This window comes from Indicator indicator, unplaced genomic scaffold, assembly GCF_027791375.1.
Source record: "Indicator indicator isolate 239-I01 unplaced genomic scaffold, UM_Iind_1.1 iindUn_scaffold_57, whole genome shotgun sequence".
In the NCBI taxonomy this organism is placed as follows: domain Eukaryota; kingdom Metazoa; phylum Chordata; class Aves; order Piciformes; family Indicatoridae; genus Indicator; species Indicator indicator.
In genome coordinates, this window is record NW_026539190.1 from 53551 (window position 1) to 69017 (window position 15467).

At 44.2% G+C, this 15467-nt stretch overlaps 1 protein-coding gene across 1 annotated transcript; it reads left to right on the forward strand.

Moving 5' to 3' along the window:
• The first annotated feature begins 1877 nt into the window (after positions 1-1877).
• CPLX4 (complexin 4) lies at positions 1878-14271 on the forward strand. Its single transcript, XM_054398492.1, has 3 exons — positions 1878-2044; positions 4593-4680; positions 14044-14271. The coding sequence occupies exons 1-3, from the start codon at positions 1878-1880 to the stop codon at positions 14269-14271; spliced, it is 483 nt and encodes a 160-aa protein (XP_054254467.1).
• The last annotated feature ends 1196 nt before the right edge of the window (positions 14272-15467 follow it).

The window sequence follows — 15467 nt, forward strand, 5'->3', positions numbered from 1 at the left end:
TACACTCACTGACATCTTGAAATCAGTGAGAAAGATGTGTGGGAACCAGACCAAATTCATTCTGGGGGGGGTGGGAATTACATCCTCTGTGTTGCAGTCTCACGCAGGAGGGACATAAGAGATTTGCTCAAAAGCTTGTGTAAGAGCATCAGGCTTGCCTTGAGCATCAGACACTTGGGGTCAAATGTGAAGCTGTCAGCTTCTAAGTCTCTTAACAGCACAAAGAATTGCTTGGTGGCTGCTCTAAGTATACAAAGCAGCCCATTTTTCTGAGCTGAGGACTGCCTGTATCTTTGAGGTTCTTCAAATAAATTACTCTCACCTGGGTGCTCTGCTCCTGTTTGTTGGAGTACAACTTGCTTACCCAAAACAAGTCAGTGTGTGTCTCTCCTTGGGTGTGCAACTGCTGTGTTTGGTATGCAACTTTTTTTTTTTTACTGTTCTGGTACTGTTCCAACATCAGCTGGTTGTCAGCTCTCCTGTCAGGTGTAAACAGTTTGTTCTCCTTGCAACTTATGCATAGTTCTGAAAGCACACAGTGATCACTGAAACCAGCTTTAAGATGCTTTCTAGGTATCTGTAATATATCAAAGTGGTTTTATTGTGATTTGGAATTCATGCTTCTGATTGATACTCTACTTCAAAAAGAAATTTGAAGTTTAATCAGTAATAATCCAGGACTACAGAACATCCTGCCCTTTTTTTTTTTTTTTTAAATAGTAACAGGTCTGCTTTAATTAGAAGCCTTTCTAATACAGATTAAGGCATTAGGCAAACTGGAATCCTCCTCAGTGAAATCATGAGAGTTCTGGGAGGCCCATTTAGATAATCAAAATTACAGAATGTTTCATGAAGGCATGCGCAGTCAGTTGGAGTGGGATAAATGCTCAAAACCCAACGTCATCAACTTTTGAGACCTAGCAGATTATTTTCTTTCCCAAAATAGTCTATGATCCTGCACATATTCACTTGGATAGACCTGGTGAGGCTAATGATGGGAATCAAGTTTTGAAAGTTGAGGACCTCCACGAGCACTCCACAAACAAAAGATACTAAGTTAAACAGAACAAGTCAGATGCATTTCTCCTTCACCCATTCAAGATTAAGTCCGTCAGGTGTTCTATGCAGTACCTGTCAAAGTGGTGACGCAGACAGAGACGGCCCGGGGAAGAGTTGAAATAAACCCTAAAGAATGAAAAATAGGAACATGTTATTTGGGGTTTTGGTGATAGCTGTCTTGAAAAGAAAGTAACAGCCACACCCCATTCATGTGTGGGACAAACCACCCATATGAAAAGGGGTCAAACTAAAACCATTCCATCTATTTTCTGTCCAGTGGATAACAAGGACTGGGGGGTCAGTTAGTGAAGAATTCCAGTTTTCAAATCTCGTTTGCTTGTTTAAATCCAAAAGGGTTTTTTGCCCAGGAACCTGAATTTTACTATGGCTGTTTGGTCAACCTTCTCTTGAATTCAGATTTGTTGTGTTTCAGGAAATGTTTTTGTCTCTGTGAGAGTTTCAAGACTGAAAGTCAAGATGCTGCTACATACTACGACTGATTTTTGTGTGTCTATGTACAATTAGCTTAAGATATTAATACAAAAAGTAGGTAGCTTCATCTGATTTTTTTTTTTTTGAGTAATCTGAACCATCTGCCTCTAGATATTAAGGAGTTCACTCTTTAATCCAGATTATGGCTGACAAACTGGTTTTGGCATTCACGTTTCACTCGCATTGTGCCCTTGAAGAGCCGATGTGGCTGTAGAAACTCTCCTGCTTACAACTGTTGGTTTGAAAACATTTTTTGGTTTGCTCAGGCTTTCTTCTAGCTGTTTGCTTATAGCTCCTTTTTTTTTTTTTTTTTCCTCCTTGAGAAGATGGCCTTTCTAATGAAAACTATGTTGAGTAACCAGGTAAAGAATTTGGGACTTGGAGGTGGAGGGGAAGAAAGCAAAGAAGAAAGCACTCCTTCTGATCCAGCAGCAGCTGCAGGAATGACCAGAGAGGAGTATGAGGAATATCAAAAGCAAATGGTTGAGGAGAAGTGAGTACCTGTTCCCTTATTATCAGTATGGGGCTGATTCTTGGTACCTCTGTGCAGATAAAACAACCCAAGAAAAAGCCAGATATTCAACTCTCTTCCCTTTTCTTTTAAAGCAGATGAATCTTTGCTAAAGAGATTTTCTAAAGTAAAAGCTCACCATCTGGAAATTATAAAGTACTGTGTTCCCCCTTCCCCTCATCCTGCAGTTCTCTCCTACACTTTCCTGCTATCTCCACACCTTCATATGCTGGATTCCTTCCTAGATTATCTCACTTTGTCTATCCAGATTTTCTATGAGTACAAAGCTGCTTGTGGTGCAGGAGTTAATTCTAAAATATGTGTGATTTGTTCTCCTAGAACTCCATGTAGGGTACATGTTCAATACATAATTTTTCCTTTGTCCACATTTACTATGGCAGACACAAAAAAGTAATGAGCACTAAGTTAAATGGATGATATTTGTCTAGGAAAAGGATTTAAGGTTGTTATTTTTTGTAGCTGCATTTTCAGTTATTTTTTCTAAAATCTACTAAATAAAGCAGAAATTTCAAACCTCAATTTTATTTTACCTGTGATTATAATATTTACCACTTTACTACGTTTAAATATCAAAACCTAAGTAAAATAAAGGACTGCACATGTAGAAGTTCAACTCATGCATAATTTTTAATAAAACGATTGACTTTTAAACCTCAAATGTATCTGTTCCTCTAATGGTCAATTACATAATGGTTGTGTAAATCCTTCATGTAAGATGATTATAGGTGAAAGGTTAATGACTGATGGAATTTGAGCTATCCAGGTCTGTATTTAGCAGCAGCCATTTCTATCATAAAACCTCAAACAGGCATCATTGGTTTGGAATAAAGCACAATGTTTTGCTGTGAATTTTGTCAAGGAATATTAGAAAGAGAAATAATCACCTGCCAGCAAGAAGATGCTTTACTGAGACTGAAGGAAAAGGGGATTCCTGGGATAAGGAAAATGCTTGGAAAAGGAATTATTTCTATCATGTTTTTGTGTGGCATGTATTGAGGAATTGGTGCAGGAGTACTTCTGAAAGTACAGTTTGAAACTACAATAGGAACATCTGAAGTTCTTTCACACACAGCTTTCCTGTTCCTGCAGAGCTTCATGTTGCAGGGCATAATCTGAGCCTCCAGAATAAAAAGGTGCAAGCTCAGGCAATGCTGGGAGGTTGGCCAAGTGAGTTTTGCCAGGCATCCTCATGATGCCAGGACAAGCAAAAAGCCCAGATCTACCTGAGCAGAAAATCCTACCCCTCAGCCCCACAGAACACCTAAAGGGATGTCTAGTGATGCTCTGTGGGAACACATCCTGATGCCTGCTGTGGCTGCTAACAGCTCCTCTGGAGGAGAGGGCAACAGAAGAGGAAGATTGAGAAAGAGGGAGACTATGTCAGAAATGCTAAAAAAAAAAAAAAAAAAAAACAAACCCAAAACTCTAAGCTTCCCGTCAATGACTGGCTGAAAGAAGTCTAAGATAGCTTCCAGTTAACATGAAACTTTTTTTATTTTCTTCTTCTTCTCAAGAGAGAACCCCCAATAACTCATTTATGGAAGCAGAGGAAAAACAACATTTCATCCTGCAAGTGACTTTTATGTGACAAAATATCTATACTGGAATGAAAGCAGTTTTGCCATAGAACATTTATGACCATGCTTCTGGAAAAAAAAAACTAAAGAAAGAAAGAGGAGAGAAGGTGAAGGCTATCAACTGTTACCAAAAATCTTTGAGGAGATACATTTTGAAAATAAATACATAAGTAATCCAACCAAAAATTCCACTGAGCACTTCATAAATCTAATTAAAGCATTTTATAAAATCACAGATAAAAGAAGTATTTTCCACACAGTGGAGCTGTGGAATTCATCACCCTGGGATGTTCCGAATGGATGCAGAAAAGACCAGGAAAATTCATAGGTGACAGAGGCCATTGCTTTTAACAGCAATTATGTAGGGCCAGTTTCTGGCTCCAGTACTCTACACTGATTTTTGGAAGCTGAGCGGTTTTGATACAGGATGCTTATGTTCCGTCTACTGTTGGAGATGGGATACTAGGATAGGCATACTATTGGTCTGACCTAGAAAGACCATTCTGGTGCTCTGTGTGTGTGTTCTTATCCCAGGAGAAGGTCATGTTTGTAGAGTAACAGCACTGGCAGGCAGCCACCCCTTTTTAAGTGCCCCATATAATAAGAGAGGAATAAGTGTAACTTTGCTGTCTGTAACAGTGAATAATGCCAATGAGCAGACCAGAAATAACAGCCAGCAGGGTCCAAACTCCAGACGTGGAGTTTGTCTTGTCCATTCTTCACAGGACTCAAAGGAATTGTTCTGAGAACAAGCTTGGGGTGCAGAGAGTCTAGCATCACTTCATTGGTATCACCCATTTCATGCCTTTGGACAAATTCTGTAACAGTGTGAATAATTCCTGCATGTAGCTTTTCACAGTTGAGCAACTGGTTCAGGCTAAAAGACCACACTTCATCAGTCACTTCAAGAAACATTCTTTTCCAATTTCCAGGATGGAAAGAGATGCAGCATTTGCACACAAAAAGGCAGAGCGAGCCTGTCTGAGGGTTCATCTGAGAGAGAAGTACAGACTCCCAAAGGTAAGCCTGCAGTCCATGGTCTCCTCTAGTTCAGTGGCCAAGACTACAGCAAACACAGAGACAACCAGTGCAGATTTCTGAACACGCCAAGCTGTCCTATCTGAGGGATTCCCTCTGCAGCTCAGTACAGAAATGGAGGGGCCCAAGCCACAGTTTTCCCTAGTGACTGCCTCTCTTAGACTCTTTTCGCTCTGCTCAGTAGATGGATCTAACAGAAAGATTCTTATAATCCTCTTCTGTGTTGTCATATCAAGACCAGGTGACAGGACAGGCTGAGTACCTGGCCTGACTGTATCTGACAGCACACGTTTCTTAACTTAGCCACAACCAGCAGCTATAGGCAAAGTCCCTGAGAACTCTCTGCAAGCTGTTTTTGAGTTACGCTAGACTTCTGAAGGGTCATTGTTACTGCCTTCTACAGTGTGCAAGTGAACTGTCCGATCCATATTCTTTACTGCTCCTGACACTGTCAAACATTCCCAGGAAAACCAAAATACAGACAGTAGATACTCCAAGGAACAGAGAAATCTGGAAGTTTGCTAACAGCAGACAGCAGCTGCAATAGCTTGCGGGTAGTGACAGAAAGCATAGTTAGTGTTTGCATTGATGGTATCTTCCTGACAAAAACAAGGATACAAACAAGGACAGCCCAGTGTTTGGTTTAGAGGGAAGACTTGCTCCTCATTTGCTCGTCATCTTTCACATTTTCAGGGATTTAACTGCAAAACTCTTGTTTATCAAAGGCTTATCAAAGTACAGGCCTTAGCATTAAGCCTGTACTGAACATCCATATATCTTGCCTATTAAAAAAGTTTTGAAGCTTGAATCTTCTGCAGAATGTTTCTTGTTTCAAGATGGTATTCAGATGCTGGACTCCAACAGGTTTCAAGGAAGCTAAGAGCCTATTTGACCCTGTGTGCGTGAGCCCAGGTAGACAGAAGTCTGATTATTATATCAAGTGTAATTAAAATATTCCAGCAGTACAGGGCTTGCATTTCCCAGACCCTTCTATCCTGGGATGATGGCCCTAGTCAAGGTTGAGAACTATCCATGCCACATTTTGGTCTATACTAACTAGCAGTAAGGAAATGAACTATCAACAGCGAGTTCCACACATTTAAGTTATGGTCAGCTAACAAATTAATAATGCCCCAGGGTACTTCATTCATAATTGCTCAGGGTGACTGTCATGGAGATTACCAAACAGCAGGGAACCAAGAGTCAACCTGAGGCCTGCAGGCACCTTAACTTGTTAGAACCCAACTCAAAGGAGGGTTGAGGGAAAAGCCTGCCCAGGAGCTGTCACACCTTGTGATTTTAGCTCTGTAACAGCAGAGGCATTGTGAAGGGATTGGCTGAAATCCCTGTCACATCTTCTAGCACCTGCAGGAGGAACGAGTTATCCTGAAGCTAGGAATTAAACGGGAAGGCTGCAGAGCTGCTTGGCCAGCCCCAGACACCAGAAGACTGCCGTTAGCCTGGTTCAGGCTGTGTGCTTCATCAACGACCTGAAAACTTTCTGCAGTTGTTATCTCTTCAGCATTTACCCAAATACTGGTTCTACACACACACACACACACATGTATATACACACATATACATAACACTATCATATTTAAATAGTCAGAGCATTTAGATATTGTCAAAATCATGCCAGGTTATGAAATCTAAGGGTCCAGTGGGCTCAGACCAGAACTCTGTTAAGGACTGCCAAGTGGCTTAAAGACAGGGATGATGACACTCTAGCATCAAAGAGCACACCCCAGCACCAGTTTGTTCAGGGTTTAGATTTAGTACCAGGTTCACATAGCACATAGATTCATAGAAACGAAAATACAATTGAGGAATTTTAAAACTTACCTTACAACCTACAAGCAACAGAATTCAATGCTGCTGTGTTTTCTGTGGCAAGCACAAGTGAACACCAAAGCATCTGCAGCCATCTCTGCTGAACTGTCTAAAGGATTTCTCACTGAAACATCAGGAATGCCAGAAGGAAAGGATGCAGCAGTCACACAGTTACAAGTGTAACGATGTCACCTTGGCTGAGAAAGTGACTTTCGAGTGGAAACACAAATTATAAACCCTGTAGATTTACCACAGTGGTTGGTCCGGTGCTACTCCTAGCCCCGAGCCGCGACAGGCCCCCTAGTGCCACGCTCCTCACACCGCACCCCTTCTTGAAAGCCTTCGCCTGAACCCTGAAGGCAAGTTACAATCTGGATGGAATGTGAATGAACCTGGATAAAACAGTCCCGTCTGCGCCGCTCAGAACCAGGGGTGACAAACGTGGTTTTCCCTAACTTCGAACACGCGGCTTGGATGACCAAACCTTTACTGCCTGCCTTTCCGAGCAAGGGAAGCGCTGTCTAGGCAAGTGCGGCAGAATGCTTGAGACGGGTACTGGGTGCGGGGCAAGCAAGGGGGGAAACCCTGTGGAGAAAGCTCAGTTAAGCTCCCTCTGCCTGCCAACGGGTCCCTGCTGAGCAAAGCTCCTGTAAGCGAACTCAAGCGAATGCAGTTACAGTAATCACTCCGAAAGGACAAAGGACTTACCGCTGCCGCCTCGCCCTTTGCGTTTCAAGCTCCTGGACGTCCCAGCAACACCCCAGCCCCGGTACCCTCGGACCTGCCCCGCGAAAGCTGCCGGTTCCCGTGAGTTCTGCCTACGCCTTCCCGGCCACCCCGGCTCCAGAACAGCTGCTCTGCTCCAAAGAGCACGCAGCTGCAGCACTTAACCGACACGGGGTTCATCAAACCAGGCACCACCAGCTGAGGTAAAGTAGTCATTGTCCCACTCAGTGCTGGTTAGCCCACACCTGGAACACTGCCTGCAGTCTTGCTCCCCACTGTACAAGAGTGTGGACAGGCTGGAAAGGATCCAAAGAAGGGTGACAAGAATGGTCAGAGGACTGGAAGCCCTGCCATGTGAGGAAAGGCTGAGAGAACTGGGATTGTTCATCCTTGAGAAGATACAGCTTAGGGGAGACCTTATTGCCATGGACAAGTGCATAAAGGGTGACTTACCAGGAGGATGGAGACTGTTTTCACAAGGTGTCCAGTGGAAAAGACAAGGGGTGATGAGGACAAGTTATTGCTGGGGAGATGCCCACTGGAATCCATGAGAACAGTCAGACCTTGGAATCATCTCCCAAAGGGAAGCAGTGGATTTCCCTACACAGGACAGTTTTAAGACTCAGCTTGATAGGGTGCTGGGCCAGCTCAGTTCAACTACACCATCACCTAGAAAGGTTGGACCAGTTGATCTTTGAGCTCACTTCCAACCTGGCATTCTGTGATTCTTTGGCTGAAGGCACAGGTTTTCATTTTTAAAAAGGAAGCCTACACCTATAGTTTCTCATTCAAATGACCCCTTTAAATGGAATGAGACTTCTGCAGGTGATTATCAAGGTGACACACTTGAACTTTGGTCTCTTTTTGGGCTTCAGATTCTTTCCAGACAGAATATCCATCTGGAAGAGAAAGGGAAATGCCTGAAGAGACACAGTTAGTTATGGCCATATGTAGGGGTAGTATCCACCAGCTGCAGCATGCCATTTGTCCTGGGCTGTGGGTGCTCAGCACAGTGACAAGAAGAGGAAAGCATATCTTGAGAGCAAGGTTAATTACAGAAAGATTAATTATGGGGGAAAAAAAAAAAAGAAGAAAAAGAAGTGTAAGATTTTAAATGGTTGATTGGATTGTAGGCCTAAATCTCTAAACAGTAGCATTTTCATTGACACCTGAGCGGTAAAATATCATTAGGGCTTTGTTTGACTTTTGGAGGCATATGCCCAGCCAGCTGCTGAGCAGCATTTCCCCCTGGCCTCACTGCACTCTGCAAGGTCCCCGCTTTACATCTGAAGAAGGGGTTATTGCAAATGCCTCAGGACACTTAAGTGCCTACCTCTAAACTAAAAGTCAGTGGCAGTGGGGGTGTCTCTGTGATCATGAATGTCTGCCATCCATAGTGCTGCTTTCAGTGCTGAGATGGTGTTCAAGGTCTCCACAGCGGCCCTTGGATGACTTTGGACAAGCACACTGCCACCTCGTAATGTCCAAGAGTATGCAGTGGTGATCTGCCCCATCTCCATCTGAGTCTTAAATCTGGTATGCACTAAGTGCTCTTGAGGAGGTGGGAGGAGGGAAATTTCAGTAATTTCAGTGTAACGGTAGAGGACTTGCTGCCTAAGTAAGAGAGGAGCTCTAAGACAGCAAAGAAGATAACTAAGCATACGAACAGCTCTGCTGCTTTGCTGTGGTTGCAAGTGTACCTTGCATGATATGCTTTTCTGCATTTGTAGTTAACTGTATAGCATTTCTTGGTTGAAGGTCCACTTTCCTTCCATCAGCCCTCATGAAAACATATGCCACATCAGGAAGAAAAGGAAATTATTGTGTGCATGCTGTATGTCTCTGAAAAAAGTCAGCTCTATGATACAACATTATGGCAGCAAAATACTCTCAGACCTGTGATAGTACATTATTTGGTTTGAAAAACAGAAGTCATTCCAGGTAGCTAGAAAGCCTGAATATTACCAGTATCAATCACTACCACACATTGTAAATGAAAGCATGACATTCAGAACTAACCAGGGCCCCCTTTTCAGTGCAAAAATCTAAAGCTCCATGCGATCTGGGCCAGATTTATAAGAGAAAGCCATCCCTTAATGAACCTAATCCTATTAACAGAATTGTCAACTTAGGTTTGTCATCAGAAAGGTGCTTTTAGCCACGAGACATTTGATCTGCGGACAACTTTTTCATCTTTGGAGTATTCAATGCATAAATAAATATTTGAATTTAAAAACACCACATATAACTCCTTCCTTCACTCACTGCCTTTTTCTTGAACCAGGATCCAGCAAACAGCTTCTGCAAGGTCTAAACACCGAGGCTTGAGGTAATAGTGCCTGTGATGCAGGAGAGGAACATCTGACCACAGGCCTGTCCAGCCTGTTCAGAGACCTCACCTGCAGCATGGCAACCTCTTCCCATGGGCCCCACCACCCCTTTCACATCACCGTTTTGCACATGCATCCATCATGTCAGCTCAAATGCCACTACTCTCTGTCAGAGTGTTGCCACATCTGCACTGTTCTTCCATCCAAGTGTTAGGGGTTCTGTTGAATTCCTAATGCCTCAGGAAGGGACTATGTCGTCAGGGAGGTGGATCCCTTCCCCTAGTCAAAGCACTTCTGTAGACACTGCTCTACAAGGCTCTTGGTTCCAGCAGGCTGGTTTCGTTTCACTGATACTGAGAGAGAGAGTATTCAGATGCAATCAGGTGTCTTTTCAATAACAAATGCTGCTAAAGACATTAAAAGCAAAGCTCTCCATGAAAGGGACATGTCCTCACCTCATCTCAAACAGCTCTTGCTCTCCTGTGCTGTGAGCATTGTTATGACTTGATTCAATGAATAGTACCATTCCAGAATTAAAGGAGTTTTTACTTGTATGCAGCTACTACATAAGCTCTAGCTATGCATATAGAGCAAGCAGAAGGAGAAACTTGTCTCCAGAAAGGCTCTTCAGTGCCTGCAAGCTTCAGAGTAAAATCTGAAAACAAGTATTTGCCAAGCTTGAAGAATTCTTTTGCTGATCTGTTTTCTTGATAGGCCAGACTGAAACAGCTGTGGATCTGCTGTGGAAAAAAGGAGTGACAAATTGGATGTGAGCACGCAGCAGGATCAGGATTGCTCCCTGACAAAATCCAGGCCAAGGCAATGACAGACCCCAGCAGAAGCAGTGTCCTTGTCCACAGGACAGTCTTGTGGGCTCTGAACACAGCAAAGAGCTGGGGCTGACAGCAGGGTCCAGCAACAGCCCAGTGGTTGTCAGGGAAGGCAAAGCATGGTCCATGCTGGAAAACCTATCATCAAGTCAGGCTCAGCAGGACACCACCTTGGCACTAGGACAGCTGTAACCTAGCTTAGAGCAGAACTGGGGACTTGGCATAAGCTGAAATGGAGTTTCTGCGACCTGAGGCTGAGAGGGTTCTCATTTAAGCCATTTTGGGCAATGAAATGACGCTTCCTCTGAGGCCCTGAGAGCTGGAGTGTAAAGCAGCCTCCACACTGTGCTCCAAACTGTGATCTCTGTAAAAAGGATAGGATAAGAGAGAGGTTGTAGGAGAACAGGTTGGTGGTTCCGACCTGTGGCTTCTCACACTTGTGAGGTACCAGCACCCTCAGATGGCATAGATCAGCATGAGGCTGCGGTACTGCTTGTCAGAAGTCCCGCTTGCAGAACAAGGCAAGACGGGCTCTGGTTCTACAGGTAACTGTGCCACTGCAGGTGCTGAGCTGGAGGATCAGGGCTGGAGTCACCTGCCCAAGGTGAATCCGATGCAGGATGAGCGAGGCGCCAGGAAAGCTGTGCCTCACACAGTACTGCCAGCAGAAAGCTCAGCTGCCCTGCAGAGTGGCCTGGGAGCTTTGATTGCTTTTATTTGCAACCAATAAGACTTCACAGAAATAGATGCTGAGACTGTCTCTTTCCTTCCTACACCTGCATGTCATGTACGTGTGAAGAACTCCGCACGACATCGAAACAGGTCTGAGTTTGGCTACATCAAATGCATCACCAGGGCCAAAGAACATCACCAGGGCCAAAGAACATCACTAGGACTGCTGAATTGTCAGAATGGTGCTTGACCCAGTTTTGGCCTGGGCACTCTCCCAAGAAGTTCCCTGGGGCTGTTTGGGAGTTCGGACAGACATGCCCAATAGGCAGTTAGATGGGACCACCCTGTTTGGTAGGGTGAGAGAGTTCAATAGCATTGCAGTGGGTTGTTCCAGGCCAGCTGGCCTTGGGGCAACAGACCAGTGCCAGGCATATTTAATTTACTATAATAGATGTTGCTTCTTGTTCTCAGAGATCCTAAAAGGGTAGCTGAACACCTGCAGAGACATGGAGACTATGGCGATTCAGGTCATCAGGAGAGTCATCATCTAGTCCAGTGCAGGCTTGGCAGAGTCCAGAGGGGCATTCTGCATGGGGTTGTTGAAACCCATGACCTGTCCATGAGGTCTGCCTGTTTCAAACTCTCTCTGTAGTCCAAGCAGGGTGTATCTGATGTAGAGTAGTGCCTCTGTCACTGCCAGAGCCATGGCTGGCCTTGGGCAAGTGACAGTCCCAGCTGCATGTGTGCTGGAATAGCAGGAATCTTGCACACCCTGCCCACACCCAGCTGCAAGCTGCCACCTGCAGCTAGCAGATAAGGTGCATTTCCAGCACCACATTCTGACTGTGACCTTCAGAAGTGAGTGCTCGGGGCTGCAGGCTCACTGTGCAATTGAACACTTGCAGCATTAGCCTGGCTTTAAGAACATCCTGTAGGAAAATCTTCCGGTCCTCCCTTGTGAGAAAACAAATTGTAAATTATTTCCACCAGCCTTAAAAAAAAAAAACCAACAGGTGGTAAAATCAGAAACTTGATTATAGGGTCATAGAATTGATTTGAATTTCCATGTGAAATCTAAGGAACAGAACCAGATCTGTCAAATTTTACAAGATGAGGCCATACAAGATCTTCTGTGCTTCTTAGCTTATTGTTGAGCTCTTCCCTGTTGAAGCTCATACTAGGACAGGCTAAATGCCAAGTGAGTAGAGGCAAGTGACTTGGGCAGGACTGCTTTAGACTACATCTGAATAAGTTTTTCTTTGGTCAGAGAACACTCTGAGGCCCCAAACTGTGTTGTTCATCACATCTCAGGCTTCAGTAGGACAGGGAGCTTCCATGCAAGAACACGTCAAATGGTTGTTCATATCAGCAAAGTGGCCTTTGTGTGTGCTGTGTGGGCATCTCTTCACATCATGTGCAGCAGTGTGCAGTGATGATGTCTTAAATTCTAAATATTTCTAAAGAAAAGGACACATGTGATTGTCTGGTTAGGGGGACTTTTCCCATGATTAACCCAGTATCTTTTTTTATCATCCTCTACTGCTACTTGGGAGAATTTCAAAAGGGTCAACTCCTCCAGCAGCCAGCACCTGCTGATTAAAAGCTTAATACATGTTTTCCTGCTACACGATCAATAAGGAATACTCCTGCCAGCTGGCATGTTATTTCTAGGTTATTTCAGATCTGGTAGCAGCAAACCTTACCTAAAGGAGTCACCCATTTCAGCCTTGAAGTAGGAACAACCAGGATACACCTCTCTATTTTTCATAAGAGGTATGGAACACAAATAGACCTAACAGTAAATAGTGGCTATGCAGTCAAGCATCCCAGCCTGCCTGTCCTTGCTAGGGCCTGGAACTACACAGACATTGCCCAGATACACCCTTCCATTCATTCTTGCCTTCATTCATGCAAACCCAGGACCCCTCTCACTCTCAAAAACACCTCCTGCTGACAGCATTGCTGCTTATTCATACCAGGCCTTTGCTGCTGTCATGCTTCATTTTGGGGATATAATGAGGCATTAATGCTTATCTTTGATGTGTGAACTGTGTCAAAATACCCTCTTCTTCTGAGCTCTGGATCCATCCGAATCCCCCATAAAATGTGAACAAAATCACCATTGTTTGAAAAATTGACATAGCCCCACTGACAGTGTTTCAGCGGGCAGGCAGGAAGCCTGCGCAGCCCTTACTGCTTCTCAGCCCTTTTAATTACTTTAACTAGTTCCTTCTGCTATCTCCTTTTGCTTTCTCAAACTCACATCCAACCTCCATCCATCCTCTCTTTTGTTGTCTAAGTCCTCCTATTACCAGCACTTCAGCACTGCTCTGATTATGCACCAGGCAGCCCCTGCACTTCAGCACAACTCAGAGCTACCAACCCAAGGCCCAGATATAGTTTACAGATACGGTGTGGGGAAGACACAGTATTTCCCCAGTAATTCTGCCCTAGATTTAACACACCTTTCTTCAGGAAGGCTTCAGTTTAATGCTGATACCTAAAAATACCCACCAGCAAATGAACAGGCAAAGGCAGCTACATGGTTGTTCTAAAGCTGCAGCTTTATTGACCAAACGGCACAGCAGGTGACAGCTGTGGCAGCGCCACAGCAGGGCTTTAGTGGACACAAAAAAACTTGTGGTAGATTTCCTGCAGGATCAGCAGGTTACCACAGTGAACACAGCACAGATTTCTACAACAGCAAGTGACACGGGGGGCTTCAGTCCTGACACTGCTGGATCTCTCTGTAATTGACATCACCTGCAACATCCTAGCACTTATATTGGGGCTGATAGAACCTCTGAATTCACAAGTTGCATCTAAAGCCTTTGACTGGAAAATCTGTGCATATGTTTCAGTTCTCCCCAAAACAAACAAACAAAACAGACTCGGTAGATCCTGGAACAGCAGAAATATTCTCATGTGCTGTTTTTATTGTCTGCTTTTTGTGTCAGAGTGAGTTGGACGAGAATCAAATACAGATGGCTGGAGATGATGTGGGTTTGCCAGAAGACCTTCAGAAGATGGTGGCAGAAGATCAGGTGGAGGAAGAGGACAAGGATTCTATCCTGGGACAGCTGCAAAACATCCAGAATATGGACATGGATGCAATCAAAGAAAAGGCACAAGCCACCTTCACTGAAATGAAACAGGCAGCTGAGCAGAAATGTTCTGTGATGTAGAACAGCTCTGCCTAGGGGTTGTGAAATCAGCCTTGTGCCACAGTGGCTGCAGAGTGAGGGCAGGCAGAGGGATGCACTTAGCTCTAGAGCATTAACTGTAAATAGAGAAAAGCGAGAGAGAGGCTTTAAAACCCCAGGGAGGGGGTCAACATTTATGTGCTGTGACTGCTTAGTGCAAAGTTAGAACTGATCCTAATTTTTTAACTTGACATTTTTCCCCACGGAAAAATTATGGCTTCAAAAAAGCCAGTACTGGGGAAAAAATGTGCCTTTTTCCCTTTTGTCAGTGATCATAACGCTATTAAATGTGTATTTTTTCTAGCAAAATTGTGCTGCTAATGCATAACATATAGGTAACCACTCATTTAATGCTGCTTTCAGAAATAAATGCATATATTTTCTAAAAACACCCCATTCCTATTTCAAACATTCTGAACCAAACTCGGCATTCAGATGTCAGTATTTTCTGCAAGAATTTGATATTAAAAAAAAAAAAGGTTTTGACCCTTTCTGTACTAAATATAGCAAGAAGCAAAAAGTGAAGCCATATAACTCTGCAGCTTGGGACTAAATTGTCATCTTATTTAGAACTGAATGGGGACTTGTAGGAAACCAAGGCTTGGCAGCTATCAGCAAGCTATGGTCAGACAGCAGCAGAAACCTCTCTAGGCTGCTTTAATTTCACAGCCACTCAGTCTCCAAATGCAGTTCAAACACCAGGTGACAGCAGTGGCCCTCTGCTGGGCTGCTATGTGTGCCAAATTCTGGGGACTGGAGAATCAGCAGATCACTTGTATAGGCCAAAAGGAGACATTTATTCCAGGAATCTCCATACAAGGCTGAATATAAATCTAGCCCACCTGGGAGATCATGCCAGGGAAGGGCACCTAAGCCTTGAGAAAATGAACAGCTTTAACTGAGCCTGTGGGACAGGGAGGACCCCCTTTAGTGGTTTTAGATTCATCACCAGACAAGATTTTCTTTGTTGTTTTTCAAAGTTCTTTCCTGGGGAAACCCTGAGCAGACGCTGGCCTGATTGCCTCCCGCTCCTCAACAAGCAGAGCTGATGTTGGCTAACACTTGGAGGAGCGTGGCCTCACACAGAGCAGCTGGCTGGTTGAGGGACGGCTACTTGCTGCAGTCTGCAGTGCTGCCAGGGCCACCAGCAGCCTGGGCAGACAGTGATGGGGCTGGAG